Here is a 15,541-nt window from a genome sequence, read left to right on the forward strand (position 1 = left end):
GGAGGCCACATTCTTGGAATTTAAAATATATATGTGCATAGTACACTGTTTATGCAAAATGCCCAATTTCTGATAAGTGTACAAGTAAGGCAGTAAGTGTACAAGTGGGTAGGTGAAGAGATACAGTGAAAAGTTAAAAACAGCACAAAAAAAAGCCTCCTTTGAAAACAATACCCAGGCAATATCTGCCTATAGTACATGGAATCCAAATGATACTCATATGAGAGTGTTGTAACTCATTGCAAGTAACTTGCAAGACTTACCTTGTATCCTTCAAACATTGCTGTTATGCAGGATTTCCTGTTCCATAATGTTCAAAGCAGTGCTCAGATAAATACTTTTTTTTTTTCCCCCTTGAAATGGCTTACTTGTAGGTATATTGTTGTCTTTTGATATAAGTTTCTAAGACATTCCTGAAATAGATTAGGCATGGACCAGCTCAAAGGTTAAAACATCAATAATAGTTTACAGGGATATGAACCACTACTAGAAATCATTTGATGGTTCATTAATTGTCATTGAGATGTATGGTGTAAAGAGGTTTGATGTTCCTAAACTTGTGTTGCCTGTGATACGACATTTTTGAAGTAGCTTATGAAGCCACTGCATACTTTAATAAAAAATCCACCTTGTGAAGCCGTGTGAATTTGTTAGCTCTGTTTTCTTTTCCATTCTTAGAGAAAGTAGTTTGGAGTGGATGGAAGGAAAAAAGAGGGAGGGGGATGTGAGGGGAGACTGCTGAGTACATAAGAAGCTTAGTGACCAGAAGTGGGTTGGTGTTGGCTTGTTTGGGTTGTTTGGGTTTTTTTTTCTGTTTGGTTATTTTTCTTCCAGATTAATGAATGACAGCCTCTGAACATGGGGAAAACTGAAACACAAAGCAGAATAATGTGGGGAAAAGAGTAATTGTTTTGATAGAGCATATGCTGGTACATCAATGCAGCTGTTACATTTTTCCAAGAAAAGGAGACTGAATGGGCCTAGGTGACGGTAAAAGAGTCAGGGACTGTTAATTCACGCACTCATGGAAGCACTTGCACAAAGTAGCAGAAAGTTGTTGGAAACTGCGATAAATTGTAGACCGGGAAAAATGTGTTTTAGTATCTTATATGTTTCCTTTAACTAAAACTTTTTTTTTTCTTAGGCTGATTGCTGTGGGCACTGTGTCAGTCCATGAGTGCTGAGTGGCATCGCATTTTCCGTTTGAATAGGGGCAGACAGAGGATATGCCATGCTTCCTGTGTAATTCTTTATAAATGCTGAATTTAATCATTAACGATGATGGATTAAGATAACATTGGTTGTGTTAGTAGAAATGAAGATTGAGACTCTATTTCTTTTAGTTTGGAAACCGATTTCCCTTTCCAAAGACAGAATGGTCTCTGTCACCAAGTGCAGTGAAGCAAAATTTCACTTCAGTATAGTGAATTACAGAACCTATGTGTTGCTGAGTATCTAGTAGAAGCCTTGACCATGAAAAAGTGTAGGGTCTGTATTTCAGGAATATAGTGTGAGGTATGTGTTTGTTTGCTTAAATCCAGTAAAAATACATCAAGAATTTCAGATGATCCAATATGAAACATTTAAGTCATATCTGAGCCTGAAATGCCATCCGCCTATATATAATTACTTTTTCTCAAGTTTAGTTACTTTTATTTCCTCTGTTTACAGAATAACCACCCAGACACTATATGGAACGTGAAATATTTTGCTGCAACTGTGTTTTATAAACCAGAATTCTTTAAATAACAGTACTGAAGGAAAAGCAGAAGTGAAAAATTGAGAAGTTATTTACCTCTAAATGGTCTTGGCAGTGACAAACTTAAGAATTGCACAATACGTCATGCTATAAAACTTATGTTGCATGTCAGTAATAAAAGCTTGAGTTTTGAATTCATGATGCTTATTTTTCTGAGTTGTGTGGAAAAAAAAGGGTGACTTGACTTTGGTTTTTCTGCTTTGGGTGAAACATTTTTGCCTATTTCCAACTTCTCATCTGTTGATAGATTCAGTGGATTTTATTTTTACCTGCTGAGAATGTTGCTGCATAGAGAAATCAGCCTAAGAGCTGAAATTCAATTTAGACCACGTACATGCTTAGGTTCTAACAGGATATATGAGCAAGTATTAGTGTGATTTTAGTCAGTGCTAAAATACTTGCTGTGGTTTCTGACCTAATGGTATACCAGCTCATTTTAGAAATGGCATAGCAGGAAGAAGTGTTTCTATATGCAAATTAGAACTACTAAGCAAGCAGATCCCAAAGGAACGCAAGATGACGTCTTTTACAGAAAGGAGGTAGAAATAATTGGAAATGGAAAATAGCTTCAGAAAGATAGAAAAGAGCTTAGTGTACACATCGCATCTCTCTTAATCCAGCAAGCAATTTTTCCCAGTAGTTGCTTGGTCTGGGGGTGATTTATGTAAGTTGTGTTAAATTTTCACATGAAGTATTCTGTTACTATGGTGATAGGTGCCAATTCACGCAGATTGTTCAAATAAAATTAAGGCAATTCTTTGTACTCAGTAAGCTGGGTAATTGCTATTAGTTTGTACACAAGGGTTATGAACTTGGAGAACTGCAGGTTCATTAAGCATTCAGACTTTTAGAAACATTTGTGTAGGTTTCATAGGAAAGGTCCTTTTATGTAGCATTTATTTAACAGCTTGCATTATATTTTTCACAATAGATTTTTTTTTTTTCCCTCTTCCCTTAGTATCTTAAATTGCGTGTGCTCACTGTTCTGTTTTCTCCTACCTTTGTCAGTTCTTACGCATGTTTCTGATGGGGGAGGACAGAGTGGGTTGTTGCAGATACAGATGAGCTCTGGCTTCAGTGTGGAGAAGCACCGAATAATAATGGAGTGAGGATGCCATAGACCAAGTGGCAAGAAACTGCAGGAATTGGATGATTTTGTGTAGTTGGAAAGAAAGTATTTCTGAACAGCAGTGGGATTAAAATCAACAGGATTTGTGTGGGAAGCGAAAAGGAGTTGAAAATGGCACCCAGGTTGTGAGCTTGTGGGACATAAGGTGGTGGAGTTGTTGACAGAGACAGGGAAAGAGGGGGAAGCAGGGAGGGTTTGAGAAGAAACGTGATTTCAGCTTTTCAGCATAATGCGCTGGGGCTGGTGGCAAATATCCAGAAGGAGATTCTGAGCTGCGAATGTGAACAGAAGGGACAAGAGATCTGTGACTCATCCGCACAGAGATGATAATTAAAGCAGCATGATTTTAGGAGGCTGCTGAGCAATAGGGAAGTGGTTGCAGAAAAGGGGAGAGTTGAGGATAGAGCTCCCTGGGATTGTTGCAGTCAGAAGGAGGAAGAACAGCCATGACAGGTTCCTCTTGGAGCAGCTCAGTGGGAAAAAAAGGGAAAGCATGTGCTTTAGACATCCACTTACAAATACAAAACAGGTTTCACACAAATGGCTGTGTGATTTTAAAAATTCATGGCAGCAGCCAAGGATTTCCTCTTCCCCTTTCTCTGTTACAAGCATTTTCACTTGTCAGTGTCCCCAAGGCCCACGTTTCTTGTATCCAAAATCCTGTTAGACCTCTCAAAATCTAAGACGTAGGAAAGCACCTCGGGAAACCTCTGCCTGTGTCACGCTCTTAATTCGTTGCCTGTTGCCAGAGGAGAATGTTATCTGCTTGCCAGCTTCTGTAGCTTTGGCGATATTTAAGAATTTATTGTTTCTTATTTATTTGAAGGGGGGTTGGAGGGAAGGGGATTGAACAGAGCTGTATGTCTGCTGATTTGTGTTTTGTTGTTCTAGTAATTACTCAGACATACCTATAAATCACAGCCTGAGCAGAATTCCCTAATATTATTGCATTTCTGATCGTCATGCTCTATAGAATACGGTGTTTTGCCATAGCCTGTATTATATCTATCAAGCTTTTTTTTCGAAACTGTCTTTGTAATCTTGCCATCAGATGTATTAGATATATTTTTCATGCATTTTCTAAGTAGTGAAAGGCTAAATTAACTCAACCTATCTTATCCTTGTACCTTTTTGGAAATTATATACTCCTGTTTTGGTCCAAGAAAAGTGATGAAAGGTAATAATAAGTGAACATACTATGAAAGCTATAAACTTTTGCCTTCTTCATGTGTTGGCAGAGCTCAAGACTTTATCATGAGTGTTGTTAAAGAACTTTTGTGAGAACCTTCAGTGACTACTCCAGCAAACCTCAGTCTTGTGGCTTTCTTGTCACAGCTGAATTGGGCAGAATTCAAACCAAATGAACCTTTCTAGAGCCAGTGGCATAAATTCCCTACAGCTAGTGACACTTGAACAGGCTCATTGTAGGCACCTTGAAGCCAGAACAACTTATTCTGAAGGGACTTGGAGTTATGATCTGAGCATTCTCGGGTTAATTATTTTGTATTGTTGTGAACTAGCAAGACCAACAGACCATCCATTAGAGATATCCTGGTATTAAAGGATTCAGTTACAGTTTTAATCAATTTGTGAAGCAAAGGATTTAAAGGATGGCTTGGCTTGATTCCAGCCTATGGTTACATTGCTCAAGAGAGATTCTATGCCAAAGGTTTGGCAATGCATGAGAGTCTGAACCTTCTTTTAGCAATCATGTAATTTGTTATTTTTGTTACAAATAGAGACCTGAAATCATGCAGTTTAGACCATTTTGCGTGACTTCAAAATAATGGTGACAGCAATTCTATCAGACATTTGTTTTTAAGCAGTACATAAAATCTAGCTGTTACCCTCTTAAAACTAGGCATGGAAGATGTGTGGAATTGCTCATGAAAGATGCATTTCCCAGGCAATTTCACTACGTCTTTTAAAATTGTGCTCCTTAACTTTGCCTACATTTTATCAGCAAAGTGCTGGTAGAAAGAGTACAGTGTACACAAACACACACATGTAGATTGCCTTCATGTAAATTCAGTTAAACTGCAGTGGAAAACAAAATTTAAAAACAGTGAAGAAGCTTCACCAGAAGCAGCTTCAAAGTTGTCTGGAAAAAGAACACTTCTGTGGCAAGTTCTTGTTCTTCACAAGTTGCTCCACTTGACTCCACCTCTGTAGCCCCACACAGCCTGCTTCTGAACAATGCTGCTCATCATATGAATTCACAAGGGACATTTTGGGGCTAATATCTTAACTGAGAGTCAGGAGATTGGGGTTTTGTTCTTAACAATCGTGTAACCTGCTTCTGTATCAGTTCTGCCTAGAAATTTCCTTGCCTTGGAGGAAAAAATAAATTGGGATGACTAAATATATGTGGGCAGCTAAGACATTCTGCTGGACAAGAAAATACAGTGAAAGAAGTCCATGACCTCTCATGAGCATTCTGATCTAAGGATTACTAGAAATGCTGAAATGTTGCTGATTCATTGCTGAAAGAATTAATAAACATATTTCTACAGTTCTTCCTTTTTTATCCCATAACTATTTGTATGTATAAGTTTTTCTTTTCTGAGCTAGCATAACTTTATTCTGAAGTTAAGTCATGGATTTAACAGGAAATTAAGACTGCCAAGAAGAGTGCAGTGCAGCAGCTGCTTAGAATGCATGGCTAAACCACAAATAATAATAGTAGTAACAATGATGCAAGAACCCTGTAAGAAGTGTCTGACAGATAGACGCAATAGGTAATTTGGCAGGTTGCTGACTTGGACTTTTAAACCAGATTATAGATACGCAAAATTAGAAGTGTTTTCTGCTGAATATTATCCTATAGTTATAGTACTGGAGAACTGCATGAACTTTTTTCCCTATGAGCAGTAGCAGGACTTGGCAGTTCTTTTATGTCTGAGTACTTCGCATCTTGAGATTTAATCAACTTGGATGGCAAAGAAATGGGCTAAAAAATAAGAAAAAGTCTGCTGTAATTAGCCAACCTAAAAATAAAATGGAAAAATAAAGCATCATAAACACTGTTCTTGAAAAAATGAAGTCCACAAATATTTGTATTTTATGTACGTTACCTCATGTGTGAATTGTTCTAGCAGTGTCTAGGGCAGGTGAGGTGTTAGGGCTTCCTAATTCAGTGCATTTAAATGCCTTTAGCAATTATGACTTATGACATTATGATAGAATCTATGCAGATAAAACTTGTAATTTTTGTAGAAATAATGCAGAATTGTGGATATGAAAGAAGTTCTGGAAGAAGTGATGCCTCACAGTTGCAGTTGAGCATAGGTTTTGCTAGTCTTAAACAAAGGTTTTACTATTATACCAGGATTGAAAGTACAAAAGAACCCTCCTCTCCCTCACTGTTGTGGTTTGTTCTTGCTTTTTTTACCTTCCTCCCTTACTGCCTTTTTTTTTACCTTCTTCTTCTAGCTTTGAACTTCCAGTTTCCTTTTTTTAGGATCTTAGCCAAGTTCCAGCTGCCTCCACAATGGTCACTTTTGCCATTTTTTACACATACAACAGAGCTGGAAAGAGTGACCATGAAAATATGATCCTAGTAATTAAGTTGTTCCATAATATGCCCCTTTTATTTATCTTTCTTTATAGATGATGCTGTCCCATTTTCCTCTCTGAAAGTGCTAATGGCCAATATTTGACTACATCTTCAGGAAGTATAAATTAACATGGAACTGCTTTTGTTGCTTTATTAGCAATCTGTGTCATTAATGTTTTAGAAAATAATGCATATTTGAAGATAACCTTTTGCTGTTTCATCTTAGGTTTTCTTCGATTGGTTGAATGAAGGTTATAATATAGGTTAGCTGTAGTTATACTTTGTCAGTGTATATATGTGGGGGGCTGAGAGAATAAACAGCTAAAAGGAAAATATCTTCTTGCTGTATCTGTGTATTTCAGTTCAGGGGTAATGACTGTATTGTTTCAGTAAGTGAATAGCAAATCGTTAGCTTGTGTAGGAGTAAAGCTTCACTGCAGATTTTTTGTGTGTTCCTTGTTTTCTAAAGTAAAAAAAAGTTGATGTTAAACTTGCATATGATCTGTTTCTTAAATTAATTGCAATGTTTTGATCCTGTGGTTAAACAGATATTAAGATCTTTCAAGAGTAAGATAAGGGCTTGTAGTCCAGGTATATATATGAGATGTTCTCCAGCTGTGGGTGGTATGCTATTAAAAATACAAATTTATCTCTAATTGCATAGTTAATGTCTCTTTTTTTATTGCTCAAGCGCTTTAAGCTCTTTTAGTTGAAATGAAATGCGTATGAAAAAGCAGTAATTGTAAATGGAAAAGGCCCCCAGTAATAAGTATTCAGCTTATCGTTCTACCTAAGGGATGTTTGAAAACAATGGGCACAGTTATCCTCAGCACTTGCTTAAAGATAAATCACAGAGGAGTGGAGTGACTTAAAAAAATTCTAAGGGGAAATAAACTTCACTACGAAAGAAAATGACATGGAGGTTTGCTGTTGGAATCATTCAGAATCAGCCTCAGCCCTCATCTCTGTGGATGGCTGCAGGAAGTTAAAACGAGCTTACTACAATGCAGGGATCAGCTTTGTGACCTTTTCTAGGTTTCTTTGAATCCTGCACTTCAGGGCTGCTCAGGGCTGTGCTGGTATGGATCTTTGCATTCCTGCACGTTTCCCTGAGTTCATGCTTGAATTATGTTTAGTGGAATGTCATTCATGTGTTGAAAATGTGTATTTTCAAATTGTTTGGTGTATTTTTTGCGTAAGCATCTGCTGTCTTTCAGATTTTCTGTGTTCTGTTGTTTACTGAACTGTTAATTTTTCTTTTGCCTGCTATGTGATGAACTCATTTAGCTATTCTTCCCTGGATTTGTAGGGAATTATGTGTTGAGGAGAGAATTTCAGGGTGAGGCTGCCTGCTCCTATGCATAGACTGGATGCCAGAGAAGTTTTCCACTTGCTTTACTGTCTTTTGTAAACTCAGAAATATTTACATATATATATATATAAAATAAAATAAGCATATTTCTTTAGCTTCCTTCATGGTTGTGTGAAGAGTTTCATTTCAAGGATGTAGCAGTGTTTCTCTGTTATCCTTCATTTTCTTGATTGTACTGTACCTCTACAGCATTTAAGAACCCAGAATCTTTTTTGCCTTAGTAGTGAGACTTCTCAAACAGTATCCTCTTTAAGATGAATGTTTAACTTATAGTAAAATCTTCCTATTACCAATGAAATAATTATATCTGCCTAAAAGCACTTCTTTTTTTTTCTTCAATATAAATGTTATAATCCCCTCCTGCTATTTTTGCAAAATGATTCATAAGAAACCATGTAGAACATAGATGTATCCAGATTGAAAATGCTACATGTCCTCCCACATATAACAATGAAATGTGTGTTTTCCTACTAAGATTGCAAATACTTCATTGATGTCTGCGTATAATTGAATGTGGTAGATTTTCTTTCCAGCTCTACTTACTGGCAAATGTTTCCTGAATGCCAACAGCTGTTATTAGGAAAATGCTCCCTATCAGCCTGCTGCTTCTGCATAGGTTGCTTTATATAAAGCTTAAGAACACATTGACTTTTCTTGCCCGAATAATGCTAGAACCATTTCATGGATTAAAAGTTGATTAAAAAAAGCAAACCCAGTTGCATATAACAAGTTGCTTTTCTAATAAGATCAACTAATTTAAAAATTAAACTTAAACCATGAAAACTTAGTCACATTTCATGTGTGTTATTAGGTAGGATATAAAGCATCTGTTCTAAACAGAGTTTGCACTAATTAGCATAAAACTACAGCATCTTAGAATTCTAAGTTATTCCTTCACCAATTTGGTTGTATTTCATGTGCTTCCAGCATTATTAATTCAATTTCTCTATATATCCACTCAGGTTTTGGCCTGTTAGAAAAACTTCCACAGCCCTCAGCCTCCCATCTATTAATCTTGCTTATAGAATCTACCTTGCATGCTACATAAGGTAGCAGAGAATGTGCATGCAGTCCCCAGCAGGCTGTATGGAATAAGACAGTCCGACTCAAGTTTCCTGTGCATTTTGTATTCCGCATTTGTCTTCCCTCACATTGCTTGGAGTGTTATAAACAGACAGTGGTTTCCTTTTCTCTTTTTCCTCCTCCCAGTGTTTTTCTCCTCTTCTTTGGCAAGGTGTGCGAACATGTTAGTTCAACTCAGCTCAGCAGGAATTGTTTAGTTTCATTTTCTTTCTTAGTTACTAAAGAGCACTGCTGGTACATCTGTTTTTTCCAGTCTTACCACTGAAAGTGGGTCATTTTTTTCCATGGCCAGGGACTGCTGTTTGAAGCTACTCGTCTGGCATGCATGTGACTAGCTGGTATGTGCCGAAAGGATGTAAAGTGGAGGTAGATCAGTATCTGTCTCAAGGAAGGAAGCAACAAGAACTAGTCAAGAGATAGAAACATTTACCAGTATTTCCTTTGTGTGGTGGCTTCACATTAAATTTACACGAATCTCTCCATTCTGTTTAAGATTTTGAAATATTTTGTTTCTTCTTTGATTCCTTTTTAATTAAATTTAATTCTTTTGAAGAATAAATCTAGGAAGGGTGGATGACTGGATCAATTTAACCTGCCTTTTCTGCTTTACTCTTTCAGGACTGCACAGTATATGAAACAGAGAATAAAATTCTTCATGTGGTGAGTAGTGTTTGGATTTCTATTAATAAATATATTTGTATAGACTGCATAGAATTACAGACCTGTGTGTTTCATGCTTTTTCTGCAGTGCAAGTGTGATAATGAACTAGGCTGGGTATGACTGAGTGAACATCATGTATGGAACTAGTGGTGAATAAATAGTGATTTTACGGAAGGTGAGCTTCACACATGAGCGGCCAGGAACTTTGCAAGGGCTTGTGTTTGGCTCAGATCCGTCTGTTATTTGTAAACCATGGTCAGAAGAATGATTTTGAAAAATAGAATCTTTTGGGTTTGTTTTTTTTTTTTTTGTTTGTTTGTTTTTTGAGAGAGAGCTGGTCGCTAGGGTTCTATGAAACCGTATATATTTAAGTAAGTGATATAGCCTCATTTATACAGCTTTATTCCTCATAGGAGAATGGACCTAGCCAAGTGATAGGAAAATTAAAGCAATTCTTTCCTTTTGAACTCTCAGCATAAATACAACTGTTTCCAGAATCTGTAGCATTACTGATAATAAATAAAGCCTATGAAAGTCATCAGGGCATCAGAAATCAAAACGTTTGAAAGGCTGGTACCTGGTGGATGGAAAATCAAAAGCTTGAGTAAAATTTGCACCTAAGTTTTAGATATTAAATTGTATTTCATGTTGTTGCTGTAGTTTAGTGAGTATTAAGTTAACCCAGAGCTTGTTTCTGAAAGTTAGATACAAAGATACTCTTCTTAAGAATGAGTAATAGATTGGTTTAGTTTATTCACCATATTTCTCATTTAAGTGGGTTTTAATATTTTCTGGTTCTTATTACAAAAGCTTAATGAAGAAAATACTGCATTTCTTTGTCTGAAAAGGTGGGTGTCCCAGTAAATTTTGCTGTACTTCTTTTTTTTTTTTTCTCCTTTTCATTGCTTCCATATCAAATGCTTGGCAAGCTGAGTTCTATAAGCTTTTGATGCTTTGATTGCACAGTGATGTGGAATAAAACATCTCCTTGTATTCTCAAGTTTCACTGACACTTTTCCCTGTGGGGCACAAAGAATTAGCCATTTTAGTAAGGCTGACATCATCATCATCTTTGCTAGGCTGATCTTTACAAGTATTTAAGTCATTAAGTTTTTAATTGCATAATCTTGGCAAAAGTGCTATTAAGCTTGAAATTGTTGTGTTCAATTCATATTTGTTTTCTGCTGGAAGAACCTAGAGTTCTGAGTTCTGCTATCTACAGTATATCTATCTTTTCTAAATTAATAAAAAGGATTGGGAAGGGAGCTGGAAGTATTTAGAGCTAATGAAGCATCCATTAATATAATCTTCAACAGAAAATTTTGAGGAAACTGGAGGGATTCATTTAAGATATGTGAGTGCACAAATTTAAGGCAGGTTTCAAAAGTTATCTTGCAACATTCAGACTCACATAGGCTTATTTCTTTAATCCACAGTAACTTTATTGTGTTGACAGGTGGACATATGTATTATTATGGAGAGCTTAATTAGCTTCCACGATTAGTGCTCAAGCTTGCAAGGAAACCAGAACAGAGTGCTGAATGTTTTACTAAAGCCTGGGATTAAAATGACTATATATATTACACATCACTTGGATCGTTTCTGACCATGCCGCATTTTAGCTGATGGATGGGATTTCACTGGGCAAAAGCTGACCAAAAGCAGTCGAGGAAAGAGGTAAATCTGCAATTGAATAATTAAAATATAGGATTTTAAATCATGTTTGAATATTAAAGGGAATATTTTACACGTGCAGCTGAAAAGGTTGATGATAGAATTGGAATTGAAAGCAGAGTACCCCCTAACTGCATTTCATGGAAGAAAGAAAAAGGTGTTGAAGCTTTAGCCCATTAGACAATCTTGGGAGGAGCAATCTAACAGGTTGATTAAAAAAATAGGGGAAAAACCTGCTTATGTCAAGATCTTGAGAAAGTGCATGGTTTTTTTACACCAGTGTCAAAGAAGAGAGATGTTAAATACCTAATGAGATAATAATATTTGAATGCACAAACTAGATTAAAGATGTTCTAGAGGGGAATTAAGAATTTAAATCTCCTGTGATAGACTGTGCATCCAGTAAATTTAGAGGTGAATGTTAAAAAGAAGATTCTCTGATATAAAGAGAATAGTAGTAAATTTGATAAAGATGTAGAGAGAATCTTGAATGAGAAAGCTAGGAGAAAGATTGGGAAGATAGGATAGTATACGGAGAGAAAGTGAATTCTCTTTTCTTAAAGTCAAAGACCAAGCTATTTCAAGTCCATTTTCTGAGTACATTTCCCATGTACAAACCATGCAGATTCCTGAAGGTAACAGAAATGGAGTCTGGCCAGCATCACATACAGCTGCCTTTGAATGAACAGATGCTGATGTATAGCTGTGTTTGCTGGAATGACTTAGAGAAGAAATCGAATTCAAAACCATGGGCTCACCTCATGTGATTTTACTACCAGTTCTCTTCCAGACACAATGAAACAATGTTCCTCACAAACGCAAAAGGCAATGACTTACAACTAATCAGCAATTCATGCAGTTAGCCTAAGGAAATCCTTGTTACAAGGTATTGTTCCCACTGAAGATTGAAGTCAGGTTTTAAGAGATGCTTCTTACATAAGTAAAAAAGAACTACAGCTGCAGAAACTAAAATAAAACTAAGTTTCAGTTATGTACTCTTATTCTTTAGGACACCAAGAAATTTGCTACCCTGGGAGCACATCATTGGATCAAAGTACCTGATTCTTACCTGTGTTACCTGTTGGCGGTCCAGTGCTTTACTTCAGTTTGAACCTGTATTTTAGGTTAAACATCTCCATTGTTCACATAGCTCAAAGTGTTATTTTGGACTTTTGTGCAATGATTCAGGGGCTTGAGTTGTACACATCTCCTGCGGGGAAGCTGCCTATTTCCCCTGGGGTGAGCCTATACCTCTCCTATGAGGAAAGGCTGAAAGAGTTGGGGTTGTTCAGCCTGGAGAAGTCTCTGGGGAGACCTTTCTGTGGCCTTTCAGTAATTCAAAAGGGGCCTGTAAGAAATATGGAGAGAGACTTTTTAGCAGGATCTCTTCTGACAGGACAAGGGGTAATGGTTTTAAACTAAAAGAGGAGAGATTCAGGCTGGATATGAGGAATAAATGTTTTACAATGTGGGTAGTAAAATGTTGGAGCAGGTTGCCCAGAGAGGTGGTGGATATGCGACCCATGGAGACATTGAAGGCCAGGGTGGATGTGGTTCTGGGCAACCTGAAGATGTCCCTGTTTATTATAGACGGGTGGACTAGATGACCTTTGGAAGTCCTTTCCAACTCAAATCATTCTATGATTCTATACTTTGTGCCAAATCGGGGGGAAAGAGTGTGTGTGGGCACAGGCAGGGGATATGAGACCACTCTGCTGCTATTGAAGTGCATCCATGGATATCTCTGAAGTTAACTCATCACTAAGTCTTCATGCTTTCCTCTAAATCAATGTGGAGAAGGCAACATCCCTTATCAAAGGCAAGTTCCTCTTTTAAATAGTGGACTGTTTTGCTTTAATCAGGAAGGGACAGAAAACAGTTAATGTGCTCATATTCTAATGGCAGTAATTTGTTTTGAAAAGCAAATGAATGCCCTCTTTCTTTCAGAGATGGCAGTGTGGATGTTCATGTGGAGAGGCTGCTGAATCACCTTGTCCATAGATAGTATATTTTAACGTCAATAAACTTCTTCAGATGTTAGCATTTTAGATATCACAGATATAGTCAAGTGTCGTGGTTTAAACACAGTCAGCCAAGCAGTCTCTCTCTCACCCCACACCCCCCACTCCCCTTCTTGCCCTCCCCCTGCTCCTGGAGGGATGGGGAGGAGAATCAAAAGAATACAACTCCCACGGGTTGAGATAAGAACAGTCCAGTAACAAATCACTACTGCTGCCGCCAATAATAATAACGATAAAGGAAATAAGAAGGGAATACAACACCTCACCACCTGCTAACCAATAACTCACCCCACCCTGCCTGCCTGAGCACCGACCAATACCTCATCTAACCCCACAGTGCACTAGCCCTTCCGGGTAACTCCCAGTTACATCCTGGGCATGATGTGCTGTGGTACGGAATACCTCTTTGGTCAGTTTGGGTCAGGTGTCCTGTCTCTGCTTCCTCCTGGCTTCCCCTCCTCCCTGGCAGAGCATGAGGCTCACAAAGTCCTTGGTCAGACTAAACATTTGAGCAGTAACTAAAACCATCGGTGTTATCAGTGCTGCTCCTGGGCCGAAAGTCAAAAACACAGCGCTGCAGCAGCTACTAACAAGGAGAAAAAAATTACTGCTATTACTGAACCCAGGACATCAAGAAATAGTATTCTGTGGAGACAGAGCTGTATAGCTGCAGTTTATCTTCAAGAAATAAATGTCTTTGTTTGCTCCAGGCAATTTGAGTTTCAAATGTTATATAAAAGCATTTTGATTGTCACAATATTAGGTGAAGTAGTAAACTAATCTCTGTTCAACTAAACACATAAAATATATCTAAAGTAAAAAAGTCTTATGGAAAACTGATGAAGTTTTAAGAAGTAATTACCTACTTCAACTTGTTTATTTCTTCTCCATGTGGCTGTAAAATGTGTCTGGGAAAAAGTGTCTTTTCTATAATTTTCTGCCCTAGAATTGCAGGTGTGTTGAACCTATTTTAAAGACAACTATAGGTCTTAAAGTTTTGTTGCTTTTTTTGCTTTTTCTGTTAATTCATTCACAGAAACACTTAGTTTCTGTGGAATAAGAAGCATAAAACCACACATTAATAATGTGTTGGTATTTGCTTATTAAAATGTAGATGCTTCTGAAATATTCAGGAACACAGGGAAATGCTTCATATTTCTACTGCTTCATTTTTCAGTATGTTTTCTCCAGCTTACCTTTTGCTCAGCAAGCGATGCAATAAATAAATAAATTATAATAGTTCTAATAACTTATATAGATAGAAACTAATATAGATAGAAAGTAAATATCACCAGAAAAAAAAATAACCAGCAGAAGTAGATGGCAATAGAAAATGCTGATTTAAGAAGAACAGATTTTAAAATACAGTGGGCCTAAATATGAAAAGATAAGCCATAGGTGTGGTTTTTGCTTCAAAACTGGAGATTAGTATGCTCTTGCTAGTTTGTATTTAGAATCCTGATACTGATTAACTTGAGATGATAAAACATGGAAAACTGATCAGCTTAAAAAAGGTGTCAGTTCTGATTGTTTCGGGAGTTATAAGTTAATTGTTGCAAAACTCTGAATAGACCTGTAAAATCTTTGAAGAATAATTCATTGATTCCATCCAGCTGTTCAAGGATATATATGATGGAAATATCTAGTTCAGATTTATTCATGTGAAGCAGGAGCGTATTAAAGAGCAAAGCAAGGGCTAATTATAGAAAGTAGAAGCGAGGCATCAGTCAGATGAATAATAAGTTTTAACTGAGTTTTCTTTTTAGTTTAATTCTATAAGAAGAATGTTTTCATGAGGAATTTCGTTTTATTAAAATTATGCTATTTTTACCTGAAAAAAACCCTCATCATTTTATTGAGTTGGAAAACTGTAGAAAATAGAACTGCAGAGTGAAGTTAATACCGAGGAGTTTTTGAAAAACAAATGAGCTATTTAAAATAAAAAAGAGTTACTAAACTGAAAAAGAAAAGAAAAAGTAATGGATCAGAATGTTCTTTTTTTTCTAAGAGCCTTGAAGAAACCACAGTTATGATAATTCACTCCTGCCTGCTGTATTTGAATATTTGTTATAGAACTGTAATTGACAAAGAATGCATTGTCAAAGGCATAATTTCTATAGTCTTATTAAAGAAAAAGAAAACACCTTTTTCCTTTAAATAGTCTGTACCTTGAAAATTGAGCCCAGCAAACTTCACTGTAAGAGAAGCCTCTCTTTTTGCATCTAAAATAAGATCTAGTTCACTGTTTAAACTCCATATATATACAAAAGCAAGTCCAGGGCTTTA

The 15,541-nt window shown here is 36.8% G+C and overlaps 1 protein-coding gene across 7 annotated transcripts in view; it reads left to right on the forward strand.

Moving 5' to 3' along the window:
* The window catches only part of CNKSR2 (connector enhancer of kinase suppressor of Ras 2), a 213,027-nt gene that overhangs the window by 63,286 nt on the left and 134,200 nt on the right, over window positions 1-15,541 (forward strand). For all 7 annotated transcript variants that reach the window (XM_057419585.1, XM_057419587.1, XM_057419588.1 and 4 more), the window contains exon 5: window positions 9,518-9,559. In XM_057419585.1, the coding sequence (XP_057275568.1) occupies window positions 9,518-9,559 (42 nt within the window). The remainder of the gene's footprint in view (window positions 1-9,517; window positions 9,560-15,541) is intronic.

This window comes from Pezoporus wallicus, unplaced genomic scaffold (genome assembly GCF_028554395.1).
Source record: "Pezoporus wallicus isolate ANWC-B61680 ecotype Strahan unplaced genomic scaffold, APGP_CSIRO_Pwel_v1 contig_5767, whole genome shotgun sequence".
In the NCBI taxonomy this organism is placed as follows: Eukaryota; Metazoa; Chordata; class Aves; order Psittaciformes; family Psittacidae; genus Pezoporus; species Pezoporus wallicus.